At 43.3% G+C, this 14,409-nt stretch overlaps 1 protein-coding gene across 1 annotated transcript; it reads left to right on the top strand.

Annotated features, from left to right (window-relative positions):
• The first annotated feature begins 8,569 nt into the window (after positions 1 to 8,569).
• Positions 8,570 to 13,543, top strand: LOC123181834 (DNA-directed RNA polymerases I and III subunit rpac1). The gene is made up of 9 exons (XM_044594226.1): positions 8,570 to 8,869; positions 9,495 to 9,680; positions 9,795 to 9,924; positions 10,003 to 10,080; positions 10,709 to 10,890; positions 11,110 to 11,205; positions 11,297 to 11,390; positions 13,033 to 13,143; positions 13,261 to 13,543. Exons 1-9 carry the CDS (start codon positions 8,783 to 8,785, stop codon positions 13,362 to 13,364), a joined length of 1,068 nt encoding a protein of 355 aa, XP_044450161.1. The 5' UTR covers positions 8,570 to 8,782; the 3' UTR covers positions 13,365 to 13,543.
• The last annotated feature ends 866 nt before the right edge of the window (positions 13,544 to 14,409 follow it).

Genomic DNA, 14,409 nt, shown 5'->3' with positions numbered 1-14,409 from the left:
TCCAAACTTCTTCACACAATCTTTGAGGTATTTCTCTTGAGATATGAATATGCCATTTCTTTGTTGACGGATTTGAAGACCAAGGAAAAACTTCAGCTCACCCATCATTGACATTTGATATTGCTCTTGCATCATGTGTCCAAATTCATCACTATATTTCTGGTTGGTGCAGCCGAAGATAATGTCATCCACGTATATTTGGCATACAAACAGTTCACCATCATATGTCTTCATGAAGAGTGTGGGATCCAGGGAACCAGGTTTGAAGCCTTTGCTCTTCAGGAAGTCTTTGAGCGTGTCATACCAAGCGCGAGGGGCTTGTTTGAGGCCATACAGTGCCTTGTTTAGCTTGTACACCATATCAGGATGTTTTGGATCTTCAAAGCCAGGAGGTTGTGCAACATACACTTCTTCTTCAATCTTGCCGTTGAGAAATGCACTCTTCACATCCATTTGATACAGCAAGATGTTGTGATGGTTAGCATAGGCTAGCAGTATGCGAATAGCTTCAAGCCTAGCCACAGGAGCAAATGTTTCATCGAAGTCAATCCCTTCAATTTGAGTGTATCCTTGAGCAACGAGACGAGCCTTGTTTCTGACAACTTGACCATGCTCATCTTGTTTGTTGCGATATATCCATTTTGTGCCTATTATGTTGTGTTTGCGGGGGTCAGGACGCTTGACAAGTTCCCAGACATTGTTCAGCTTGAACTGTTGAAGCTCTTCTTGCATAGCTTGAATCCATTCAGGTTTCATGAAGGCTTCAGCAACTTTCTTGGGTTCAGATATTGAGACAAATGCAAAGTGCCCACAGAAATTTGCTAGGTGTGTTGCTCTTGAACGAGTGAGTGGACCAGGCGCATTGATGCTGTCAATTATCTTCTCAATCTGTACTTCATTTGCAACTCGAGGTGAACCGGACGAAGATTTTGCTCTTGCTGATCATTGTCATCATTAGGAGGATTGTCTTTAGGCTGAGCATTGTCTTCAGGTTGATTAGGTGCGGAAATGATAAGTTCCTCTTCAGGCTATGCATCAGTCGGTATGATTTCTCCAGTTCCCATTAGCTTGATGGATTCACTAGGTGGAACTTCATCTAGCACATTTGGCAGGTGCTCTCTTTGCGAGCCGTTAGTCTCATCGAACTGCACACCCACAGTTTCAACCACTTTATAGTGAAAGAGGTTGAAGACTCTGTAGGAGTGCGAATCCTTTCCGTAACCAAGCATAAAACCTTCATGTGCTTTCGGTGCAAATTTTGAAGTGTGATGTGGATCCTTGATCCAGCGCCTAGCACCAAATACTCTGAAGTAACTGACATTTGGCTTCTTACCAGTGAGGAGTTCATAGGATGTTTTCTTCAGAAGCTTGTGAAGATAAACACGGTTGATGACATGGCATGCAGTATCAATAGCTTCAGGCCAGAACTTTCTTGGTGTCTTGTATTCATCGAGCATCGTCCGAGCCATCTCAATGAGTGTTCTGTTCTTGCGCTCCACGATGCCATTTTGCTGAGGTGTGTACGGAGCGGAGAACTCATGAGTGATTCCCAATGTATCCAAGTAAAGGTCGAGGCCGGTGTTCTTGAACTCTGTGCCGTTTTCACTCCTGATATGCTTGATCTTGACGCCATAGTTGTTCATGGCACGGTTGGCGAAGCGTCTGAAGACATCCTACACTTCAGTCTTGTAGAGAATTATGTGCACCCATGTATATCTTGAATAATCATCAACAATGACGAAGCCATAGAGACAAGCAGTAGTAGTGAGAGTAGAGTAGTGAGTAGAGCCAAATAAGTCCATGTGTAGCAGCTCGAAGGGTTGAGATGTCGTCATGATTGTCTTCGAGGGATGCTTGGCCCTAGTCATCTTTCCAGCTTCGCAGGCACCGCACAAGTGATCCTTCTTGAACTTGACGCCCTCGATGCCTATGACATGCTTCTTCTTTGCGAGAGTGTGTAAGTTCCTCATGCCAGCATGCCCTAGCCTCCGATGCCAGAGCCAGCACTCTGAAGCTTTTGCAAGAAGGCATATGGCAAGCTGTGGCCCTGCTGAGAAATCTACCATGTACAGATCATCTTTCCGGTACCCTTCGAAGACTAGAGACTTGTCAGATTCCATTAGTACAAGGCAACGATATTTTCCAAATATCACAATCATGTTCAAGTCACAAAGCATTGAGACAGACATTAAGTTGAAACCAAGGGATTCAACAAGCATCACTTTATCCATGTGTTGATCCTTTGAGATTGCAACTCTACCTAGACCCAATACCTTGCTTTTACCAGTGTCAGCAAATGTGATGTGACTCTTGTCGGATGGACATAAGGTTGAGTCCATGAGAAGACTTTGATCACCGGTCATATGATTAGTGCATCCGCTGTCCATAATCCATTCTGAAGCATGAGGTGTCATACCCTACAGTACAGTTAGGGGGATAGGCTTCACCAAGAGTATTGTGAAGCATAAACATTTGACGGGCAAGAGGATTATCAAAGCTCAGATCAAGATTAGGACTGATAGGATGATTGGCAAACGATTCAGGAACAAAATACATAGTGAGACCATTTGGGCATTTGATCTTGCGCCCTACAAGATGTTTTAGGTCCCCAGCTATAGCATCAGACGCCTTTGATTTCCGGCTAGAGACCTTTCCCTGCAAAAGAAAGTTAATTCTTCTTAACCACCCACATCTTCAGGGGTGGCTTAGAAGCAATGAGTCTAAGTGCAGCATCTGAGAACTTTGGCTTTGGAGCCCTAGCAAATAGCCTTGCAGGAGAAGAATGATACTCATATGAATAAGCAGAAAAGTTCTTAGTTTTATGAACATAGCGGTTTGAAGACACACGCTCATATTCATAAGTATGAGTATGGTTTCCTTGCAAAACATTGGCGTTAGGGTGACTCAGTTGAGTCATGTATCTGTATGAAGCCTTTGGACCATATGAAGCCTTTGGTCTGGGATTTGTCTTCTTCCCAGGTGGTGTCATGTTGACATTCACGGGAAGATTCTCAAGACAACTTTTGGGAACCCAGATCTTCTTCATAGGTGGCCCATTCCTGCAGTTAGTACCAATATATCTGGCAAACACTTCACCATTCTGATTCTTAAACAGTTTATAGTTTGCATCAAAGGATTCATCAATGATAATAGGGTTAGCATAGGTGAAGCCAGATAAGGTGGATGGATCCACCGAAGGTCCCTTTGCAGCAACCCATGTGGTTTTGGGGTACTGCTCAGGCTTCCAGTAGGAGCCATCAACATTCATTTTCCTCTCGAACCCAACACCCTCTTTCCTAGGGTTTCGGTTCAGAATCTGCTTTTTGAGGACATTGCACAGTGTCTGATGCCCTTTGAGACTTTTGTACATCCCTGTTTCAAGCAATGTCTTCAACCTAGCATTTTCATCAGCAATAGTAGTGGTATCCTCAGCAGAGGGGTTAGTTACCACATCAGCAGTTGAAGATATTGCAACAGTAGCAGCAGTAGAATATTCAGCAACAGAAGTAGCGTTATCACGCTCAAGGCATTTTAGACATGGTGGTTCAAATCCTTCCTGAGCGGAACTGATCTGTTGAGCGCGAAGTGACTCATTCTCTTTTTGAAGATCTTCATGAGTCGCTTTCAATTTCTCAAGCTCTTGCTTCCTTTGAAGATAATCATAGGAGAGCTTTTCATGAGTTGTTGAGAGCGTTTCATGACGACTTTCAAGTTCCTGGTACTTAACATGAAGATTTTTTATGTCTTCAATTAAGGACTGAGAACGGGTCATTTCAGCGTCCAACAGGTCATCGCTTTTATCTAACAGTTTTTGAATATGTTCCATAGCTTTCTGTTGTTCAGTTGCAATTTTAGCAAGTGTTTTGTAGCTGGGTTTGGATTCACAATCAGAGTCATCTTCACTAGATGTTTGAAAGTAAGCATCACGTGATTTTACCTTGGCACCACGTGCCATGAAGCAGTAGGTGGGAGCAGAGTCGTCCTTGTCATTAGCTTCAGCGTTGGTGACGGAGCCATTGTCTTTAGTGTTGAAGATGGACTTGGCAACGTAGGCTGTAGCTAGAGCCAGACTTGCAACGCCAGGGTCGGACACCTCCTCAGACTCCACCTCCGCCTCCTCAGAAGCAGACTCCTCCTCTGAGTCCATCTCCTTGCCGACAAAAGAATGAGCCTTGCCAGATGAGCTCTTCTTATGGGATGAAGACTTGGATGAGGACTTGGAAGAAGACTTTGAGGATTTCTTCTTCTTCTTGTCATCTGAATCATATTCCTTGCTCTTCTTCTTCTTCTTCTTCTTCTTCTTCTTGTTCTCATTGTCCCACTGTGGACACTCAGAGATGTAGTGTCCAGGTTTCTTGCACTTGTGACATGTTCTCTTCTTGTAGTCATGAGTGGAAGCTTCATCATTTCTTGAGCTGGATCGTGAAGACTTTCTGAAGCTCTTCTTCTTAGTGAACTTCTGGAACTTCTTCACAAGCATAGCAAGTTCCTTTCCAATGTCTTCAGGATCATCAGAACTGCAGTCAGATTCTTCTTCAGATGAGGAAACAACTTTTGCCTTCAAAGCACGAGTTCGTCCGTAGTTGGGATCATAGATATCTCTTTTCTCAGATAGCTGGAACTCATGTGTGTTGAGCCTCTCAAGTATATCAGACGGATCGAGTGTCTTGAAGTCAGGGCGTTCTTGTATCATGAGGGCAAGGGTGTGGAACGAGCTGTCAAGTGATCTCAGTAGTGTCTTGACGATTTCATGCTTGGTGATCTCAGTGGCGCCGAGAGCACGAAGCTCATTTGTGATGTCAGTGAGCCGATCAAACGTGAGCTGGACATTCTCATTGTCGTTTCTCTTGAAGCGGTTGAAGAGGTTGCGAAGAACACTGATCCTTTGATCTCTCTGGGTTGAGACGCCTTCATTGACCTTGGAGAGCCAGTCCCAGACTAGCTTCGACGTTTCCAGAGCACTCACACGGCCATACTGTCCTTTGGTCAGATGACCACAGATGATGTTCTTGGCAGTAGAATTCAGTTGAATAAACTTCTTGACATCAGCAGGGGTGACACCTTCACCAGTCTTGGGAACACCATTCTTGACGACATACCAGAGGTCGACATCAATGGCTTCAAGATGCATGCGCATCTTATTCTTCCAGTAGGGATATTCAGTTCCATCAAAGACGGGGCAAGCAGCGGAGACTTTGATTATCCCTGCAGTCGACATAGCTAAAACTCCAGGTGGTTAAACCGAATCACACAAAACAAGGGAGTACCTTGCTCTGATACCAATTGAAAGTGCTAGTTATCGACTAGAGGGGGGGGGGGTGAATAGGCGATTTTTATGAAAGTCTTCAAAACATGAGAGTTTCGAAGACAAACAATAGAAATGAACCTATTGATATGCAGCGGAAGGTAAACTACACTAAGCAACCCATAGTCAAGTATGCAATGAAGTGAAAGCACGAAGACTAATAGCAGCTAGGTTGTAAGGATCAGGATGAAAGATGGTATGAAGCCAAACAACGATAGTAGTCACACAGTGACAAATAGGTAAAGCAAATAGGCAATGACTTCACGAAGACGAACTGTAAGTAAGGAGAGGGAGAGGATAGAACCAGTCACTTGTTGAGGACACATGATTTGTTGGACCAGCTCCAGTTGCTGTGACAACTGTACGTCTGGTTAGGGAGGCTGAGATTCAACTCAGAAGACCGCGTCTTCACCTTATTCCCCTTGAGCTAAGGACACCCAGTCCTCGCGCAATCACTCTGGTAAGTCTTCAAGGTAGACTTCCAAACCTTCACAGACTTCGTTCACCGGCGATCCACAATGACTCTTGGATGCTCAGAACGCGACGCCTAACCGGCTGGAGGATTCACAGTCCTCAAGTGTAACAAGTCTTCAGGTCACGCGGACAGAAAGACTTCAGTGATGCCTAACACTCTTTGGCTCTGGGTGTTTGGGCTTTGTCCTCGCAAGGATTTCTCTCTCTCAAAAGCTTCGGAGGTGGGTTGCTCTCAAACGACAAAAGCCGTGCACTAACTCTGAGCAGCCACCAATTTATGGTGTAGGGGGTGGGCTATTTATAGCCACTAGGCAACCCGACCTGATTTGTCCGAAATGACCCTGGGTCACTAAGGAACTGACACGTGTTCCAACTGTCAGATTTCAAACACTCGCGGCAACTTTGCTTGGGCTACAAGTAAAGTTGACTTATCCAGCTCTGGATAAGATTTGCTCTCATTGTCTTCGCTCGAAGACATAGGATTTTGGTTGAGCATCACTTCAGTCATTCTGACTTTGTTCACTAGGACCCCACTTAACAGTACGGTGGTTCCTACGACTCAACAAAGAAGAAAAGGAAACAACGAAACAACTAAGTCTTCGCGCTCCATAGTCTTCACGCAATGCCTTCTCTTGTCATAGTCTTCAATGTGAATATCTTCACGTACCACCATTGTCTTCAATGTCTTCATACATTTTTAGGGGTCATCTCCGGTAGGTAAACCAACTCAATGAGGGACTACTACCTGTGTTATCCTGCAATTCTCACAAACACATTAGTCCCTCAACCAGGTTTGTCGTCAATACTCCAAAACCAACTAGGGGTGGCACTAGATGCACTTACAGCGACGACCAACCTCTACCCTACCGGTGAATAGTCTCGAGCGGAGGTGCCTTCGCCTTCGCCTGGAGTGTCGCGGTGGTCCTCACAAAGGAACCAAACTAGAAGAAGGGGAAGGGCGCTACGGGTGCCTTTGCCCCTCCTTGCTTCCTCTGGCAACTGGCTAAACAAGGGCGGCTTCCCAATCGTGCGTTGGATCAACAACGACCATGAGGTAAAAAACATTCTTTGTCGTGTATTAGGGTTTTGTTTGATTGAATGAGAGGTCACCGTGCAAAATTGTTGGCAAATGTGCAATGTTTGTGATTTAGTGGTGACATCCTCAATTTGGGAGAATTGACCCTCAACAATGATGATTTTCTCAATATAATGATTGGTGAACTCGGTACAAACGATGTTGATTTCGAGGGCGCATCATTGTCGCTTTCCTATCATGATTCCGTCCAAGATATGGAATTTGATCATTTTGATGCCACCGACTCATCAAAGAAGAAGGCAATTCGGAGAAATAACTTTAAGCCCGATGAGGATGTTGCGTTTATATGGGCATGACAAGATATCTCCTTGATGTGATCGTCAGGAATAATCAGTCGGCATGAAAGTATCAGAAGTGCATTGAGGAGCGTTTCACATTTTATCTTGGGCGGAGAACAAAACATACGCTCAAGTCTCTCACAAAACGATGGGGTACATCCAAGCGATGTGCATCCGTTCGGCGGGTTGCAAGGAGCAAGTGAAGCACGCTCCTCCTAGCGGTTCAACCATTGCTCAATATGTAAGCAATTTTGTTGTTGTTTTATTGCCATATTTCCAATACTTTGAACATTCTCATCACTTTATGCATTCGTATGTTTTAGGACGAGATAGCTCAAGAGAGGTACAAACAAATGGTCATGAAGGGCAAACCATTTTGCCTCCTACATTGCTCGGATTTGTCGGAAGAGCATGAGAAGTGGAAGATGAGGTATGAGGACGACAATCCATAATCTGTGAAGGGCGTCAATTCATCTTTGAAGATGGATGACGACGGAGATGATGTTGATGAAGAGGAAATGAGAAATGTGCCTAGAAGTACCATTCCGGCGGCTAGCACTAGTCGCTCGTACCGAGGGGATGAAGAGAGGAAAAGGAAGCAATAAAAGCTTGAGTTGGAGAAGAATAATGAAGAGAAGGTGCTCCAACTTAAGTCAGAGATGGAGTGGAGTAGGCTTCAAATTAAGGTGGATTAGATAAGAGATGCCCGCCTACACGGTCGGAATCAGTTCATCACCTTTTGCCCTCGTTTAAAAAAAAATCGGTTCAGCATGATGTATCCGGGCACAATGGCTCTAGGGGCTCAAGAATTACGGGAGAAGGTGCGAGATATCATCATACATTCGAGAAACCTCGAAGAAGAGCACAATACTCACCTCGGAGGAGGAGGGGCTGGTGCACACTCTGATGGAAGGGATGGCTCACATAACGACGTGGTGTGATTTGGACATGTCGCTCGTTAATATTTTTGTTTTTGCAACTTCTCTAAAACTATATATGTCCATGATTTCTTGATGTGTCAAACATTTATTTTTGAAGAGAACCTAAGTGTTTGAACGAGAAAATGGGAAAAAAATATGGAGCTTGAGATATGATAACACTATATTTGTGTGTCGTCTCGACAACCTCTATATCCGTATGAAGCACGTTTCATATGTATTATGGCGGTCGTCAATGTGGGACTCTGCTAGAGTTGCTTTAGCCCTCTCTATCCAATGACAGCTGCACCCCTCATTTTGCGGTCAGTGATTTTTTTTAACTTAACGAAATTCGTGAAATAACTAGGATGTAAGATGAGGGTACAACAGCCGTTGGATTGAGATTGTATGGTGGATGAGAGGCTAATCCGCTTGCAGCAAGGCATCAGGCAGCACGGGATGCACGGCCCACCAAGACAGCTCTCAGGGCAGCTGACACCGGGGCCCAAGGAGCGAGCGCAGAAGGGTTTTACTCCCTGCAGAAGAGAAGAACCTTTGCCCCGCCGCCGCCGCCGCCGCGCCCAGCAAGCTTGTATATTCGCTCAGCCTCTCTCTCTCTCTTCTCCTTACCCAGCCGCCTCGTGCCCTCGTCCTCTCCCGTCTCCGACTGCGCCGCCGCCCCCTCCCCCAGCCTCGCTTCGCTCCCGCGGGGATGGAAAACCGCGATGGTTCCTCACTGCCAGACTTTCTTGAGCTCCAGCGCACCCGTGTTCTCTGCAAGGCCGATGCCCCCACTCATGTATTCATCTGCTCCCTACCCCGTTCTTTTGCTTCTTTACGTCTTAGTGATTCTCATACACCTATTCTGCCCGTGTGCAGTGTTTTATGCGCTTAAGTTGTTTGTGGTGACATTTTTTTTCGCAGGAATCATGTCCTCTGTAGTGTAGACTTCTTATTTAATAACCTGATTTCCCATAGGAACATAAATCATTCTCTCTTAGCATCCAATTGGCCTACTAGTATAATACATTGAAAATGAAGGTGATTTTGGTTCCCATCACCGTTTTGATGTGCTATTTTGATTCTGTTCAAAGGCTTGAACATGTTCTCTTAAATATCACTGCTTGTTTACTTGTGCTCGGTTTAGATGGAAAAGGTTGGCATGGTGAGGTATTTACTTGGAGGAATTTGGTTGCAAACCAAAATCATTTTTTTCTTCAGTTTTGCAGTATTTATATGCTGTGTCATGATTGTCCAGTTATACTGGCAAAATGTTGCTACTTTAAGAACAGATTGGGCATTTATGATCTTCATATGATTTTTGAAGCATTTTTTTTTTCTGTTTATTGTTATTGAAGGCTGTCATATGATTATATGGATAGCTCATATCTTAATTTTTATGTTTTCTCTTTATGTTTCAAAAGACAGAAGGGTTTCAATACTCGGGTGCTTTTGCTGCTATGGGAGTTGACACTAGTGTTTCAGTTGAGAAGTTCTGCAAGAACTTTAAAATCGAGATAAATCGACTTACAGATGAGGATATGGAGTTTGATATGATTGGCGTTGATGCATCGATAGCTAATGCTTTCCGGAGAATCCTCATTGCAGAGGTGTGCACATTGTTGTCATCTGCACCATCTCAAAAACTATTTGCTGGGTATTCCAATATGTTTCCTGTTTAACATCTAAGCATTATATATGTATTGTATAATATTAATTCATAGGTTCCTACAATGGCCATTGAGAAAGTCTTCATGGTTGACAATACCTCAGTTATAGCAGATGAGGTCCTTTCACACCGACTAGGCCTTATTCCACTTGATGCTGATCCAAGGCTTTTTGATTATATCTCTGGTCAGTGTCATAAATATCTGTAGTTTCACATTCATAAACGTGGTTGCATCCAGCTTATGCTTTTCCTTTCTTTTGTAGATGATGTCCCAAATGAAAGGAACACTATTGTGTACAAACTGCATGTTTCATGTGAAAAGGGTTCCCAAAGGCTTACAGGTATATATTCTTTGCCTGCAAGCTGGATTCTAGTGCAGTTTCCAATCATCTTACCATTTTCTTATTGGGAACTTTGTCCTTCAAATGTATATCATCAACAAATTATTTCGTCGTCTATAATTAGCTTCAGCTTATTCTTCTGTATCATGTCTGTTCATTGCTTTTGAAACTAAATGCATATATGCCTTTTACTTTTTGAATATCTTGTGTACAACCTAAAGCACATAAGGAAACCTATTTTGCTGATATGTATTAGAACAAAGATTCAAATAGTGGATATTTGGTTCTTGGTACTGTACCTCTGCTTATGTCCATTCTTGTAACATTGTTTGACTTAGAAGTCATGCAGTGCCCAATCTCATAATCTCTTATCTTAATCAATCATCAATAAGTTACTTTGCTAAATAACTGCATCTTATGTCAATGATTAATTAGACATTTCAGTTTTGTTAGCTTGTTGTTGTTGTTGTTGTTCCTATATACTCCATTGCAAAATAAGTTTTACTAAAGTTGACACTTATTTTGGGACGGAGGGGTAGTATATACTGTTAGCATTATCCAATTTTATTCATGTGATATGATTGGGCTTTAGCAGTATACAGTTGCTTACAGCTTTCCTGGCTCGCAGTTAAGTCTGGTCAATTGGAGTGGTTGCCAGAAGGCAGTCAATTAACTATGGCATCTCCTGCGCAATCTGGGGACAATCAGAGGACCTACACATCCTTTGGTCAAAGCCAACAGAATACCTCTGAAAGGCCTCTCGGTGTGAAGTATAATGACATAACAATTGCCAGGCTTGGGCCAGGACAGGTTATTTTGTTACTAATAGTTATAGTACTTGGTTCCTTCATTTAGATGAATAACCTTTTTGTCATGATTTAAATAATCAAGTCTAAGTTTATGTGAGTCAGTGTATGCCTAATAGAATTTTTTGATGCTACTTTAAAATTCTTCTACGCATTTTCAGGGAGTGCCGTTTGTGTTAATAGTCAATCATCGCGTGTTCTAATATTTTTTGTTCTATTTCAGGCTATTGAGCTTGAGGCACATGCTGTTAAGGGAGTGGGGAAAGTTCATGCGAAGTGGTCTCCAGTTGCTACAGCCTGGTACAGGATGCTCCCCGAGGTAAGATTCGTGTTATGGCATTTCCAGTAATTATATGTCGAGTAACTGCAAACTATTCTTCTCCACTGCTGATTGTTTTGTTATCATGTAGGTTGTTCTTCTCAAAGAAATTAAAAATGGTGATGCAGAGGAGCTAGTGAAAAGATGCCCAGTTAATGTTTTTGACATTGAAGACCTGGGAAAGGGTAACTTGTCTTTGACTTCCTATTTTGAGAGGCTGAGAAGTTTTAGTAGCTGTTGGTGTGCTTTTTTATTGACTGTTGTATCTGAGTAGCAAGGGAGGGGTTTTTTAATCCTAGTAACACAAGGTCTTTTGCATTTTCTCGAAAAAAAATCCTAGTAACACCATGTCTACCAGATCATCATCTTGTGATATTGCCTAAATTTTACAAATAAAAAGTCCTAGGCCTAGTTTCATTTCCATTGAAAATGGAAGATCTAATTAACTGCAGTCCTAGGTTTGAGCTTTTTTATACCACCACTACGCTGAAGATGGACACAACCTCCATGACTACTAGATCATTATAGCCACTAGAGTCCTGGCACCGCTAGCTCTACAGAGACAAAAACACAGTACACAAACATTCCATTGTTGCTGCAAATAACCATCACAGCATGTGCAGGGTCTCTCTCAGTTCTTCCAGGGTCACCACATCTCCCTTGAGCATTTCCTTTCCTATGGCGCCCACAGTAAACAAACATTCCATTGTTGCTGCAAATAACCATCATAGCATGTGCAGGGTCTCTCAGTTCTTCCAGGGTCACCACATCTCCCTTGAGCATTTCCTTTCCTATGGCGCCAGCCATCTTTCTGTGACCCCATTGACGTTTCCAAAGTCCCAATAAGTTGTAATGTATAGCCCCAGCACAACAATCTCCTGGCACTTGACCCTGTCTATATCTCTATCATGGTACCTCCATCTGGAAGCAGCAATCCTCAGGAACAGTGAATAATTTCTCAGTTTCCATGCAAATCACATCACTGCAAAAGAAATAATATCGATAGGTGTAAGTTTGGAATCACCGAACAGGGACTAGCAATTCAACCATAGTACATACCAGTATCTTCCCAACCAATTCAGAAGCTCCCCCCCCCATAATTTGGCACTAGCACACTCTGGAAACAGGCAATTAATACTTTGGGACTCGAAGCAAAAAAAAAAAAGCAAGGCACCAACATTTTAGCTTTTTTTTGTTAGACAGCATCCGCAAAATTATATGGATTCTAGGTGGCCACGAAAGCTTCTGAAGTGCAGGAATGAACACATGAGTACTCTAATTGCAGAGCAGCAATTGGCTTGACACCAAGTTGTTATGGACCTTTGTCCATGATGGGTAAATTGGGGATAATGTTCCAGAAAGACCGGCTCTGTAATCCAGTGGCAGGGCTTGTCCCTGAGGCTGCAGTCCAAGTTGTCTTTAGTGTCTATAACTCCTGCTATTGTTGGCCTGTCTGACAAGTTCCGATTTATTTGGATGTTTACGAGCACTTTAGTCCATTTATGTTGGCATTTAACTAGTATCCGAGCACCCACTGGACCCTAATTACTTAAGTTTAGATTACCAAGATGGTTGTTTTTGAAGCATTTCTAACTTGCCAAATGTCCTCAACATTCATTTTGTACTAGTCAACATGGGAATAAATTGGTTCAAAGTTCAAACAAGTAACTAATAAGGGCCAAGAGATCAAAAGCAATTAGATAATCCGCGTGGCGTCAACATGAAAAGTGTCTAGTGTTTATAGGTGCCCGTATGTTGTGCCTTTATTTTTCCAAGCTGCGTTCTTGCCCGAAGCTTATGTTCACCCCTTATATCTCCATTGTCCAGGGGAGAAGAGAGCAGTTGTTGCAAAGCCAAGATCATGCACCCTTTGTAGGGAATGTGTCAGACTGGCTGACGATCAAGTAGAGCTACGGCGTGTTAGAGACCACTTCATTTGTAAGTAGCAAATGACCTGTTTATAATGGTTCTGATTCTTTTTTTTTTCGGGGGTTCCGATTCTTCTAGCCTGCTGCTAATCAGAGTGTTTTTTGTTGCTTGTTTCTGCTGGTTTAGTTACAATCGAGTCCACCGGAGCTCTTCCGCCAGAGGTGCTCTTCACAGAGGCCGTGAAGATCCTTGAGGAGAAGTGCGAGCGAGTGATATCCGAACTTTCCTGAGCCTGATATAAAGTTTTCAGTACTGTTCTGATGTAGTTTTTCTATTGCTATGTTGTGTCGAGGACGAAAGCTTAGTGTACTAATATAGGTTACTGTGAAACTTCTGTATCCAATATTCTGGAGTCACATTCAGCTAATTTATTACTGAGCTGGTATATGCAGCAGTCCTTTCTTCGGCATTTCAAGTGCCCTGAGATTGAGACTGACTTCCTCCGATGAAAGGAGTGAAAGGAGATCATGTGGTCCCGACACCTAGCAGGAGTTTTCAGCTTGTCAATGCATAACACTGAAGTGAAGCAGACGGCTGGATTGGCCGTCGTTCCTTTGTCGTGCAGGCGTTTTTGTCCGCACAACAGTTCCGTTTTGAGGGCACTGCACGGGACTCCTTGGTGAAAGTCGTGGATGATAAAAGCAGCAGAAACAAGCTGGGGAATCGGCAAAATCGTCGGGAGCCATACCTCAAGCTATAGCAGCACGAATCTGCTTTTCTTTTTAGAACACAACGGCGACGCGTAGATATGTCCGTGTCTACGACACGATCTTACCTTGTCGCTGGTCGGCGAAAGTGGTAGCAATATCAGCAGATTTTACGCCCGGTTGACAATTTTAACATTCCATATCGTATCCGATCTTGGTCAAAGCGGCAGAAGGCATGCAGATCTTGAAATTAACCGCAGTAATTTGCACAACGTGTTTGCTTCCGCTCGGGTAATCAATCGTGTTGAGGTTCTCTTGGCTCAAATGTAAAGAAATCAACAACAAATTATACTCATTGTATAATTACAATTCTGACACATAACTTTCAAAGCTAAAAAAGAACTTCCAAAGCTACTTTTTCCCCTTTCAGATATACATATTCGATCTCATTTATTCCTGGATTGCTGCAACCGCCTGGAAGATGTCAGGAGAGCGACTCAAGAATATATTCAAAGAACACAAACTAGCTACGTGCTCGATCGTCCGCATGGAGGCCCTGCCTCTCACACCTTATTTTTCTTCGCTCAACACATCAACCATCCAAATCGGTCGGCAGCTGCAGCCAGCC

The sequence above is a fragment of the Triticum aestivum genome, chromosome 1D, assembly GCF_018294505.1.
Source record: "Triticum aestivum cultivar Chinese Spring chromosome 1D, IWGSC CS RefSeq v2.1, whole genome shotgun sequence".
Taxonomy (NCBI): Eukaryota; Viridiplantae; Streptophyta; class Magnoliopsida; order Poales; family Poaceae; genus Triticum; species Triticum aestivum.
The sequence above is the reverse complement of the archived record's forward strand: the minus strand, read 5'-3'. Positions and strand labels throughout refer to the sequence as shown.